This window comes from Sinocyclocheilus anshuiensis, unplaced genomic scaffold (genome assembly GCF_001515605.1).
Source record: "Sinocyclocheilus anshuiensis isolate Anshui unplaced genomic scaffold, SAMN03320099.WGS_v1.1 scaffold1197, whole genome shotgun sequence".
NCBI lineage: Eukaryota > Metazoa > Chordata > Actinopteri > Cypriniformes > Cyprinidae > Sinocyclocheilus > Sinocyclocheilus anshuiensis.
Window position 1 is genome coordinate 426456 of NW_015551084.1, and position 13145 is coordinate 439600.

Here is a 13145-nt window from a genome sequence, read left to right on the forward strand (position 1 = left end):
TCATTCATTCATTGCTTAAAATGGCGGATTCAGGTGCGTTCCCGACGTCAACACCAGCTTCACATAAAAAGTCCGAGGTATGGAAGCATTTTAGATTTCGCAAGCACGATGACAAAGATACTGTGGACAAGAACAAAGCTATATGCCAAACAGTTGATGGGCCCTATTGACTTGACTTCCATAGTATGGAGAAAAATATATGGAAGTCAATGGGGACCAAAACAGTTTGGTTATCCATATTCTTCAAAATATCTTCTTTTGTGTTCAACAGAAGAAAAGAAATTCATACATGCATAAATGATGACAGAATTTTTATTTTTGGGTGAACTATCACCCAAAAGCCAGTATTAGTTTTCCTACACCGTTCATAGGCTTGCAGCCTCCATGTTACAGCTAATGCTGTGAGATTTTATGTTTGTTTTGTCTTAAACATAAAATAACCTGATCCTGTTTGATCAAGGCATGCGACTGTTCTGACTTGTCCAATTTTCAGCATCAGTTTTTCATCTTGCATCAAAATTCTGTCTATTCATTGTATGCATTTGAAATATAGAGTTGGGTTTTGTTTTATTGTACCCAAGTGTACCTAAAATAAAAAGAGTTTAATATACAGGTTTGTGGCTCTTAATTTCCTATTAATTAACCATTTGTAAACGTATGTTCACTGTTCATTTTTTATAAATATAGGATTTGTATTAAATCTATATTCATTCATATAGTCAAATTGAATCGAGAATTTAAATCAAAAATCGAATCGAAATCGAATATCAAATCGAATTGGAACATCTGAATCGATACCCAGCCCTAGTGATAATTCATCATCACAGTATCATATGTTCTGCCTATGTCTGTCATGAAAAAGTTGTGGCTGCTGAGTAATTGTCACAGGACTTTCATACAAAAGACAGTATGGAAACTAGAAAAAACAACCTATGAGTCGGTAAGAAAGATCCTACAGCATGGTTCACTTTTAATAAACACCTGTCAAACACTTTGTCACCTTAAAAATGTAAACATGCCATACATGTGACATATTTCACTCACACAAATTGTGGAAAAAATGCCTTCCTGTGTTCATCACACATACAGTATTTAAAGAGTTTGGCTTTGAGTCCTGCACTGCTCATAACATGATTTGTACGGTTGGAAACACAAGTAGTCTGGCAAGAGACCAGTAGGTCTATATGTAAAATGAAAAGCAGGAGTCATGAACTTAGAATTTACTTTAGACAAAGTGTTCTCTACATGTTCAATGAAAAACAACAGATTCACAACATTTAAATTCAAGCACCTAACTGAGCATAATGTACATGTAATGTATACAGACACACTAGCCTATTAAGCATATAAAAAAATTCAGTTAATTTAATTGATTATATTATTATAAGAAACTGAATACAGAATTGTTCTAAACAGAGTTCTAAGCCAATGCAAAATGTTGATTTCAGATCAGTCATAAATCCAGGATGAAACTTTATGTCCAGGGAAGAGGATACAGAGGCACCAGAGCTGGTTGTACAAGCAAGAGATCTCAGATAATAAAATCAGCAGAGTAAAATCACTCAAACTCAAGCCAAAGTAGCCCATCTCTGTTTTTTTCTTCATATATATATATGTATGTATGTATGTAATCACTCAGAAAATAAATAATTTGATTAAGAACAATAGTAAACTACAGATCAATGAACAGGCTCGTCAATAAAAACATAAAGGACTTTGCAATTCATGTTTGCTTTAGGTAGCCTATACCACTAATTTTAACTTAATCTATATCTGTTCATTAGAACACATGACAACACAATACAGACACAATGCGATACAGTAATATTGAAAAGAAAACACATTTTTACTTCAGTTCGTTGAAGAGTTTGATCATCCATTGAAACGATTGTCCTATGTTAACTTGGGCCTGGTTTGTGAGCGTGACATGGGAGTATGGTAAACTTCCCTAACACAGCGTAAAATACGCAGGTACAGACACCGTGGAACCAAAACGCATTATTATGCATGATACCAATGTATACAACTGGTGAAACATGGTTTTTAATCTATGACCGGTGGAATATCGCAGTGACGAATCTGTCGCCGTCTAACGTCTGCTGGAAATTCAGGTAAACATACTTGTGTGCACGCGCACATCCACAGGGCGCACTGTCATCTCACAAAGTCTGGTTTCTTTTAATGGGTACAGTCTAGTACACTAGGTATGACATTAAACAGTTCAACGAAGAGTTATACCATGTTATTCCGAAGAAAAACTTTTAAAAAGCATTGTTGCCACAACTACATTCTTCTACTAACAGGTGATGTCACTATCTGGCGAAATTCCGCCACCAACAGGCCAGGAGCGGAAGTGTCGTTTTGAAACAACCTAATTGAGAAGTTTTCAAACTAGGATCTATGAACACACTGAGAGCCGCATCGGGGTGCTAATGCTACGTGAACAATTCGAGAGTAACAAAATGCTGAATATGTTTTTCTTTTTATTCCTTGCAACGTATATAAGTTAGTTTTTTTTCTAATTTATGCAGGTTCACTTGTTGTCTTTTTCCCCCCATTAAATCAGATTTTGAATAATTTACTGCAGTGAATGGGTGCCGTCATAATAAGAGTTCAAACAGTTGTTAAAAACATAATAATCCACAAGTAATCCACATGACTCCAGTCTATAATGTCTTTAAAAAACATTTAAAAAGCTGCATATTTGTAAGTAATAAATCCATCATTAAGGTGTTGACTTAAACCGATGCTTCTGTCCAAAATAGTCTATTGCTCCATAAGAGTCCATAATCCATAATATCACTTCCTCCAGTGAAAAATCCACCCCTTATTGTCCTCTCACATCAAAATCTTTTTTTTTGCTTGTAAACAATGCTTTATCTGTGCATATTTCTCTCCTGATTCAGACGAGAAACAACTTTCTCCCTGGAGACAGCAACATTATGGATGAAGGACTAATTTACCCGGATCTCATCCAAATCTTGGATTGCCTTAGGGTGAGTAAATTTTCAGCAAATTTTCATTTTTGATTGGTATTCCTTGTGAAATATATTGGATGAGATTTTAATAAAGTAAAAAATAACAAAGGGAAGGTTTTTTTTTTTGGTGGTCTAGGCCAGTGGTTCCCAACACTGGTCCTGGAGGCACCCCAATACTGCATGTTTTGCATGTCTCCTTAATCAAACACACCTGATTCAGGTCATCAGCTCATTAGTAGAGACTCCAAGACCTGAAATTGGTGTGTCAGAGAACGAAGACATGCAAAATGTGCAGTGTTGGGGTGCCTCCAGGACCAGGGTTGGGAACTACTGGTCTAGGCGATCTCAAGAGTGATGATGGTCTGCTGCCTGTCAGATGAAATAGTCATAACATTCACAATAATGTATGGTTTCTCTTGGTTGGGGAGAGCTCTTCTCTGTGGGCTTAAACGGCTCTGGGCCCTGTGATACACAGGTCCTGATGACCACCCAGCTTGACATTTGATGTTTTCTTTCTTTTACTCACCCTTCTGCAGGCCCTAGGTCAGCCGCTGCTCTCGGATACTCAACGTCAACTTCCACAGAGCCTGTCACTCTGCACCCACAGTGCGATTCTTGTCAAAAAAGGTGCATGGAGAGCCTGTGAGGATGGATGATGTTGACTATGACTGGAATATGCATGATCTTTCATCTAATTTAACCTAACTGTTGCAGGTGAAGTTTACTTGGAATCTATTTTAAAACCATTATTCTGGCTATTTATATTGGCAAATGTGTTAATAAAATATGGGCAGGATAGTATTTGCTGTTATTTGCAGTCTCTCAAGTATCCTAAAATACAAGAATACCATATTGTGAAGCGCCTATTATACTTCAAATTTAATAAAGACACTGAGTCATTCTATTATAAATGAAAGCAGTATACCCATTTCACTCTTTAGAAGGCGCCAGCCGCGATTGTCTTGCATGATATTTCCAATTAGCAACTTTGAAGAGTGAGGGAAACTATGAATTAGGGAGGTTAAGAATGGGTTCAGTGGACATAACACATACTGAGTAGACCTGTCAAACCCAGAATCACACTTTATACACTTTACAGCAGCTCCGGAGCTTCTCTGAAAAGCTTTTTAATAGGTAGAAAGTACAAAACTGATTACTTATTGCATGTTTTATTTTTCCTAATGAGGTTATATTGTGATGATTCTCAGATAACACCTTTGTTTAAATCAATTTAACGTCAGTGTAGTTTCTGTCATTTTTATTTGTTTTTAAGAGTTTATTTTTTATTTTCTTCATCAGTAATGAAGTTCAAAGTTATTGAAGAATGCAACTAATGTATTGCACAGGTTGTAACTCTGGTACCACTTTGATTTTACTTAGACAATTAAGGTAAGAATTAAACTGAACTATTTTTTTTATTTGTTTATTTTATTTATTATTTTTGGAAATAAGTATTATCTGCAAGTATCTTTTAAGATTTAATTAAAAACATATGTCTGTTAATACAAGAAGTTGCTCTGCTGTATACACTCTTAAAAATAAAGGTTCTTTATTGGCATATATGGCTTCATGAAAAACTTTTAACATCCATTTCACAAAAGGTTATAGCAGAAAATGGTTCTTTAGTTGTTGTTGTTTTTTAATGTTCTTCACACTAAGAAACAATGGTTAAATCCTTAAGTAACACACTTTTCAATAAGGTTCCATGAACAATATTTAACTACAACAAAGTAAAATTCTTCTAAATCACTTGTTAATCTTATTAACTAACATTAACAAAGATTCATAAATACTGTAACAAATGTATTGTTCATTGATGTTCAATGTTAACTGAAGGACCTTACTGTAAAGTGTTCACTGAAAGGTTCTTTGGAACCTTAAAACAACATAGATAGTTTAGGACCAGCCATTGTTCATCAAGCCATAGTAATAGACCAACCATGTTTCATAGTGTTTATTTAAAAATATAAACTTTATAAACAGTACGGTTTGAGATGATCTCATCTGTCAGACAGAGGATCACAGCACTTCTTCTCCACAGGGTGGCGCACAAGACTTTTGTCTGACTTTGAAGGCATTCCATCTTGATACCGATATTGCTAAAGTGCATGTCTATTTTTCTGGTATTAAGCTCTATTACTAGCAGCTTCAACTATTACTATCAGCTTCAAATGCATAGCTGTTCTACTTACTGTATCTTATATGCAAAACTATATGTTTGCTATTGCTATGTAAAATAATACAGATGTCACCAACAATTGGTTGATAAATGCCTTTTTTTTATTGATTTATTTTTATTTACTGATTTTTTTATTTATCGTATTTATCGTGATTGTCCAGAATCGTCCGCTCCAGAATTATTACTGTACTTGAAAAGAAGGGATGGGCGTGATGGGCGTGATAAAAAGGATGCAGGAGCAAATGGTTTTCTCCACTCTTATTGGGTGCGCGCTTCACTTCTTCTCAAGACAAGCTAAAGGAGCAGGAACACAGGTTGCACCAACTATGGATTTAACAGGTAACATAATGGACAACATGAAGTAGAAATGAGGCGAAAGAAAACATAGAAAGAAATACTAGATTTCATGGTGCTGTTGGTATTTATGGATTTAATTTTTTCATCGGAAAGGTATGCAATTATTATAGAAGTGATATTAACTATAGAAAAGATCGCGCGTAACTGTAAAACTTTACTTTCGTTAACTTGTTGTGAGTTAAACGCAGCTGAACTTGTATTTTAGTTGAGATTAGGCGTTGCGTCTCGTTGCGCAATTTAATATCGTCAACCATCATATTGAGATATTATCAAGAGAAATTATCATTCCTGCACTATTGTTATTATTATTAAATATATATTTTGTTCTGATTTCTCGTTTTTTATCATTCAGGAACCATTGTGCAAATACTCTGAGCAGCTGCAACTGATGCGCAAAGACGAGAATAAAAGGAGTGTGTGACGGTGAGTTACAGACAGAGACAGAGACAGAGACAGAGAGAGAGAGAGAGAGAGAGAGAGAGAGAGAGAGAGAGAGAGAGATTAGTTTGGACCAGGTGATAGAGCCACATCAAACCTCCAAGGGGCTGATGGTTAAGATCAGTTTGCACAGGATTCGTGTTCCGATCATGGTGCCAGCAGCCTGTCCCGGACCCTTTGCCATGCTGGCTCTCGCCTTTCTCCTGGGATGTGGCATAGGGCTCTGTCTGGGCCAGAATGACACGGAGCCCATCGTTCTGGAGGGAAAGTGTCTGGTGGTGTGCGACTCCAGCCCCTCTTCTGACGGAGGAGTCACCTCTTCGCTTGGGATATCTGTGCGCTCCGGCAGCGCCAAAGTGGCTTTTTCGGCCGTCAGAGGGACAAACCACGAACCTTCGGAGATGAGCAACACATCCATGACCATCTATTTTGACCAGGTCAGGTGTCCCGTTGGTGACTTTGTAATCACAGGAACTGCATATGTAGGGCTGTGCTCAGGAATTTCATCCAGAAACTTCACGAAATGACAAATGCTTCTATTCTGTTGGACGATGTACGTTTTTAAACAGTTTAGTTGTGTTTTTCAGGGTAAATAATATTATTTAATTAAACGCATGCAGTGTTGGTCAGATACGATGGATGAAGTGCCTAATAGTCTCCAATATATACCTTTCAACGAATTGCTTAGTTGCAAAATAATTTTTATCGCCCATACTGTCAAAAATGTTAAATTTAACCAAGTGTATAGATTAACAAGCGTTTCGTGTTTAGATAACCGACCCGCTGTCAGTAAAATCGACCTGTAGTAATTAAAACTGACCCGACGTGTGACAGGTCTGGAATGCGCTTATGGAAAGCCGTTTTAACATGTAAACTATTGCGATACATGTTTTTGTAACCAGTAGGATACTTTTTTTTTAAAATAGGTTCTATTACCAAATAAATAATAGTATCAAACAAGTATCAAATATGTACTTGTACAACTGTACTGAACTGATACTAGTATCTAACTATTCAAACTGTTACAAATAACAAAAGAAGAATAGTGCCCAAATGAATAGAACTTGCAAAACTGAAATATCTGCTAGCAATAATTGGAATACATGAAAATGAATTGATATCTGCAACACATAATTCATAACTGAATAACCAGAAGAAGAAAAAAAAAGAACAATTTAACAATTTCTCACTACTGGAGTAGGTGCTAGTATCCAATGAACAGTTAGGCTACAAAAAATATTCCACCATTGGATTATCTTCAACTAATAAAATAATAAGTAAAAAAAATATATCTAAAAACAAAAATATTGACTGGTTGTTTGTAAGGAATAAATGTTAAAACAGCTTGCCACACTGCGCTCGAAGATCCGCATGTGTCTGTGTAAAATTGCAGAGCTAAAAGTAAATGTGATATGTAGATTCACACATTTTCATTTGCTAGCGGATTTGTAACGCGTCATGTTGCTTTTGTTTCAGGTCTTAGTAAACATTGGCAATTATTTCGACCTAAAAGCGAGTGCGTTTACCGCACCACGGAGAGGAATATACAGTTTCAGCTTTCATGTGGTCAAGGTCTACAACAGACAAACCATACAGGTGAGCAGAGCAGCATATGTGTTTGCACAAAATACAATTGCAGTCACCTCTCATACTGTGCGTTATTCACGAACCCTCGTGGAAAGCCTATTCTCTGCTTTCAAAGGACTAAAGTGCGCTGTGTCCTGTTATTCAGGTTAACCTGATGCAGAACGAGTACCCGGTCATATCTGCTTTTGCTGGAGATCAGGATGTCACGCGGGAGGCGGCGAGTAACGGAGTTCTACTGATGGTGGAGCGCGAGGATCGAGTCTATCTCAAGTTGGAACGAGGGAATCTAATGGGCGGATGGAAATACTCCACGTTCTCTGGATTTTTAGTCTTTCCTCTATAACTGACTCGCAGACTTGTTACTGCAAGTAACATTTTCCAAGTGACCGAGGAAGAACGAGTATCAGTTCTTTGAACAAAACTGAAATCTAGCAAAATTGCATATGGACGCGTCCACAGGGAGTTCCCGCCTTTTTTGGCCGCGGCGATTTTCAGTCACGATTGTTTGGATTTTATCGATGGGAAACAATTCGCAACTGACAATTACCTGGACCACTATATAAACGACAAGATATTTAAGACGAAGACGAACTTCAAATCCCGAACTAGGTGTATTTATCAGTGCTTTATTTTGTGTTTGTATAGCCTTAATGATTCGGCTTCCGTCCAGTGAGGTGTGTGGTGTGGAGCTGCGGAAGTGCTTATGGCCCCAAAGCATTTTTGCACGAATGGAAGATTCCTGTTTTGTGCTGTCAATGATGTGTCGTTTGGATGCAGAACATACTGAAAATATGCCAAATGTAGGCCACCTGCCATACAGTGATTATAATGAGAAAAAAAAATCATATATCAGCCAATTGAGACGTCTTAAAAACTTTTTGCTAGACATCTATCTAATTTATAAAATACATATTTACATTATGGTGTGTTCTACATTCCGGATAATAAGTAGCTTTGATTGATTTAGTGTTCAGTGACAATGCTCACAGATGTAAGTTGTGGAAAAAGAAAAGTCCCTATATAATGTCCCGCCTAATAAAATATTGTATTGTACACATATTTACTCAATCTTTTTATTATTAACCTTGATTATTTTTCTAATGAATGATAAAATCGTATTAATGAATTGCGCATGCGCATTTTTCTTTGCTTGACTACGATGCAATAGCGAATATAACAGCGCTGTCCATGGTGCTGAAGCAACACTCAAGACTTCAAGAAATATTCTCATTTGTCTCAAGACTGGATGATAAATAATTATGTATGCTGCTCTAAATACATTATTTATTTTTTGCAACCTTGAATCGTTCTCTGTTCAGCAATTTTTTAGCATAAAACCTACAATCTTTTCCAGTTACTGATGATAATGATACATACCTGAATAAATGGACTGAAGCAAGGCGATAGTAATGTTAAATTAGTTTTGGTTTCCACAACTGTTGGCCCATTGAAACACACACACACTCACGCACACATGAACACACACTCTCTCTCTGATTGTTTCATATACACACACTCTGTCTTTTTAGCTTTTCCATCTTTCTCAATTTGTCTTGTGCTCTCTTATGCATGCATATATCTCCACATGCATGCACATACATCTGCGAGCACACACACACACACAGTGCTTGCCTGCCCTCTCTCTGATGTACACATATACATATGCATATACATAAAACACCAACAGAGCTGCATACAAATGGGAACATAAAGATCAACACAGAAATATTAACAGACATACATTAGAGTTGCTTTAGAGATACAGAACTTTAAGGATTCTGGCTTTTTAAATAAAGCAAATAAATTACTGTCAGCCACATAAAATTTTGTGCACCTGTATTAATTTCCTCATTTGTAATATAAATATAAAATTCTCCTCATAAGAAAATGTAATGTTAAATTCTCCTATTTAAAAACTGGCATTTCAATTCACAACTGGTGTAATATGGTTCATCAGAAATTCTGTTTATTCATAAAAGGAAGCTGGTGCACAAATGACGGGTTAAAATTCATGCATGCAAATGAAGGTCTTGGGCTGTTCTCAACAGACCAAAGATACAAAATGTCTATGGTATTAGTTAGATCATAGACCTTACAACATAATCATTTTAAAAGCGTAAGAAGTCACAAGGCACGGCTCGTATGCTCTAAAGCAAGCCACTTAATTTTGAGAGTGCTGAACTGTATGTGCACATGTGTACTGGACTGTGTCATGAAGGGTAATTTGAGGTGTCAGTATTGTAATAAGGCCTGTCATAAGCCATAAGTGAACTGAAGAGGATTAAGGTTGACTGCTTCTTTTTCAGATACACTTACAGTTTTAAACCCAGTGAGAGAGTGTATAGGTAAATATAATTAAAAGAATATTAGAATTGATTTAGAAATGAATAATTAATGAATGTTTGCCTTTATCAAGCATTGGCAGCAAATATAGCAGAGAAGGTAAAGTTCAATGAATTTCTAGATTTGAGATAATGTCTTTTGCACAAAGACATTCAAGGAATTTTATGAGAAATTTGCTTTGTTTCTGTCTTAGTTTTTTTTTTTTTTTTAAGCACCAAAAAGCATTTGGATCAAAGCTTTAAAAAATGAAAGGTTACTGGTTTTTATCTCTCTCATTAAAATTCACTTAGAAGGGGCGACTAATTTTTCTTTCTTTCTTTCTTTCTTTCTTTCTTTCTTTCTTTCTTTCTTTCTTTCTTTCTTTCTTTCTAAAATATTCTTCAAGTGTCATTGTGTTTTCCTGTTCAATGTGACATCCATTTTCATTCAGAGTTGAGAGTAGAGCATAGAATAATTTACAGAAATTAGCTGCTTCTTTATTTCTTAAAAATGACAACCTTTTGTGTGCGTGTGAGAGAGAGAGAGTGTGTGTGTGTATGGAATCTAATAAAATTAAATTGGGCCCTACATTTCTAATCTTTAACAATCAAATGTTTCCCTCCGTGCAATTTAATTATTTATTTGCCGAATTTATATTGTGGTTGTCATGGTGTTATTTATGACAGCAATATAATATCCTAACCCCCTAATCATGAAAGGCAGCTGATGACCTCATAGTTCAAATCTCTGCACTGCTATTGGTCCTCAGATGGCGCATAATGTCACCAGTAGATATTATTGGCAGGTCTCATTATGTTGTATTGGTTTCAAATGTAAAGAAAAATGAGGCCACTGGAAATATTCCTCTTCTGTTAAAATTGATTGTGGAGTGAGCAGCCTGTTGTTTGACATAGACTTATACACATCCCATTAAAGAAGTCAGATCATAAAATCCCCGGCGCAGTAAATTAGTGTACTCACAGACATTTTTATGTGCACAGATGGCCAAACACTGTGTATTTGTAATTATGAGGAAAAAAAATCAGCAGCACCTTAAAATACTTTCTAAATTTATGTGGTTTTCAATTTACAGACCCAAAAACAGAGTTTTTCTCCAGAAAGACAATGCTAATTAACTTCATTGTGGGCTCATTTCAGAGCTCAAGTTTCATACAGACCCAGCAGGATCATCCACCTTCCAGTTAGCTCTCAGCAAGACACACACTCGAGTCATTTAGGATCTGGAATTGCATACTAGTTGCAAAGGATATTATCAGCGGGTTTTATAGTTGCAGCTATGTAATTTTTTACAGACATCAGTTGCAGCCTTCATTTAGTTAAGAAGTAAAGCTGAAAATGTAATTATTATTATTATTATGTTAATTATTATTACTTATCATAGTTTTTATTTAGTTATGTTGTTTATTTATTTCTAAGTTCTAACTTACAACTTTCAGGAATATGAGATTATCTATTCACACTGATACTGATGTATTACGTCAAAACAACAAGCATAGCAGGTGAGTTGCATTATGAATGGTTTTCTGTTTCAATCCCATTCACCTTTTCCCCAGCATGCACCAGGGCTTGAATAATTAATAAGGTTGCACTGTTTGACCGTTTTCCAGTTTTAGTTACACTGTTGTTCTTGATTTTGTTGTCACGTTTAGTAACTTGTTGTCGTGTGATGTCAGAATGCATTTATTCCTCTACAAAATGATCAGAAATTCGATTTTACCCTTGTTGTGTTTCATACTTACTGTGGTCTGTATGTGGCATTTAAGTGTATTTGTCTCATGAGTGTTCATATGATTTTATCAATAGATTAAGAAAACAAGCACTTTGCTCTTTTTGACATGTACATGTCAAAAACAAAAGAAAAAACATAATATTGGACAATTGGGAATTGTTGCATAATTTAATGTGATTTAATTTAATTTAAGAAAGCATTATTAATATTTTTATTTTATTTTCCCTCAAGTTCTATGAACACCCCAGTATGCACAGGAGTTTCAGAACTAACAGGACGTCACACTCAATTATGAAACTTCTCCAAGTACATATATAGCATATATATAGTTTGAGAAGTTTCACTGCTTTATATCATTGTAATGCACAATATATAAATAATAATATAATAATAATGTGAAAAATACTTTGACTTTCATTCCAAAACAATTTTACATTCCTCTGTTCCTTCTGTGGTTGTGATTAACCATTAGCGGGCTCCCAATTTAGAGGCTCATAACTGCATCTCAAGAGCCCAGAGGAAGGTAATCTAGCTCAGGAAATGGCTCAAACCAATATGCTCCCTCTGAGATTGGCCTGGACAATCAAAATGGTGAACAATATTGTGCACAGCTTTTGAGCTCTGATAAGAGGCCTTCTTCATCTTGACGAAATGTCAATCTTGACTTTCCAGACTATATACAGAGACCAATGTGTCTCCTTGAGACACGGAGGAAACAAAACAAACTTAAATGCCGTTACTGATCTTGATGTAATGATGCATAATAATGCATTATACATGGAAAATCACTGCTGAATTAAAAACCATAAATGACTGTGTGGCTTGATGCGTTTAAAAAATCCCTGTTAAACAAACGCCATTAATATCACTTCATTCAGACCAATTACCAGGTTACCAAGACAGATGAACATTGAATGCTTGCATTTTATAGCCATTCCTAATGGATTTATCTACGTATTTAATGCAGGTTTCCTTGTTAAATGGCTGTCCTTAATTTTCACGGCTCACTTTAATTGTCTCTTGTCTTTGCATAAGGGATACAAGGATATTAACACCGGTGCCATACTTTTCATATAGATTAACGCTTTGCTCCAGGGAAATGGCACCTCGGTGAAGATGTTTCATCCGCGGGCTCGACATTTATATTCATATGTGTGCTCATTTTAACAGTCTTCGCCTGAGCATAATATTTTAACGTGCTTCCTCTTGAATGCGCACTATGCTGTGTGGCATGTGAGAGAAGATTTCGGAATTAAAAATGACTGGGAGGACAAGTCAAGGAAATATATTAAAAAAAGTATAACAATAAAAAGCCAGTGCATCATGCGGCAGCTACTTTGCAACCAAAGAGTCCAAAACAAACAGAAGCTACTGGGGAAACGCCTGTCAGGAGATTCTGCATCCAGATGATTCATACAAAGGAGGTTTTTTTTAAACCATTTTGGAGAAAAACATAATCTTGCTTCTGCATCTGCAGTTGCTCAGTAAGTAAACCTACATTACAGTGCAATTTCCGTGCATTTAAACGTCACAT

At 36.0% G+C, this 13145-nt stretch overlaps 1 protein-coding gene and 1 long non-coding RNA gene across 3 annotated transcripts; both read left to right on the forward strand.

Moving 5' to 3' along the window:
• Window positions 1-1943: 1943 nt before the first annotated feature.
• On the forward strand, window positions 1944-4069 carry LOC107662562 (uncharacterized). Its single transcript, XR_001631227.1, has 3 exons — window positions 1944-2111; window positions 2907-2996; window positions 3515-4069. It is a non-coding gene; the product is annotated as an uncharacterized LOC107662562 (long non-coding RNA).
• A 1355-nt stretch (window positions 4070-5424) lies between these two features.
• Window positions 5425-8591, forward strand: LOC107662558 (cerebellin-2-like). Of its 2 annotated transcripts, XM_016452623.1 has the most exons (5): window positions 5425-5496; window positions 5867-5937; window positions 6077-6389; window positions 7429-7548; window positions 7685-8591. In XM_016452623.1, exons 3-5 carry the CDS (start codon window positions 6102-6104, stop codon window positions 7880-7882), a joined length of 606 nt encoding a protein of 201 aa, XP_016308109.1. In that variant the 5' UTR covers window positions 5425-5496; window positions 5867-5937; window positions 6077-6101; the 3' UTR covers window positions 7883-8591. The 2 variants fall into 2 exon arrangements, with proteins under 2 accessions (XP_016308109.1, XP_016308107.1); XM_016452621.1 differs by having other exon boundaries at window positions 5867-6389.
• Window positions 8592-13145: the final 4554 nt, after the last annotated feature.

What these genes read in the sequence shown, in the direction of transcription:
- LOC107662558 (XM_016452621.1), top strand. Translation starts at nt 6,063, where the DNA reads ATGGTTAAGATCAGTTTGCACAGGATTCGTGTTCCGATCATGGTGCCA. An exon ending in TGACCATCTATTTTGACCAG is followed by an intron (nt 6,390 to 7,428) that starts GTCAGGTGTCCC and finishes CTTTTGTTTCAG; the next exon opens with GTCTTAGTAAACATTGGCAA. An exon ending in ACAACAGACAAACCATACAG is followed by an intron (nt 7,549 to 7,684) that starts GTGAGCAGAGCA and finishes CCTGTTATTCAG; the next exon opens with GTTAACCTGATGCAGAACGA.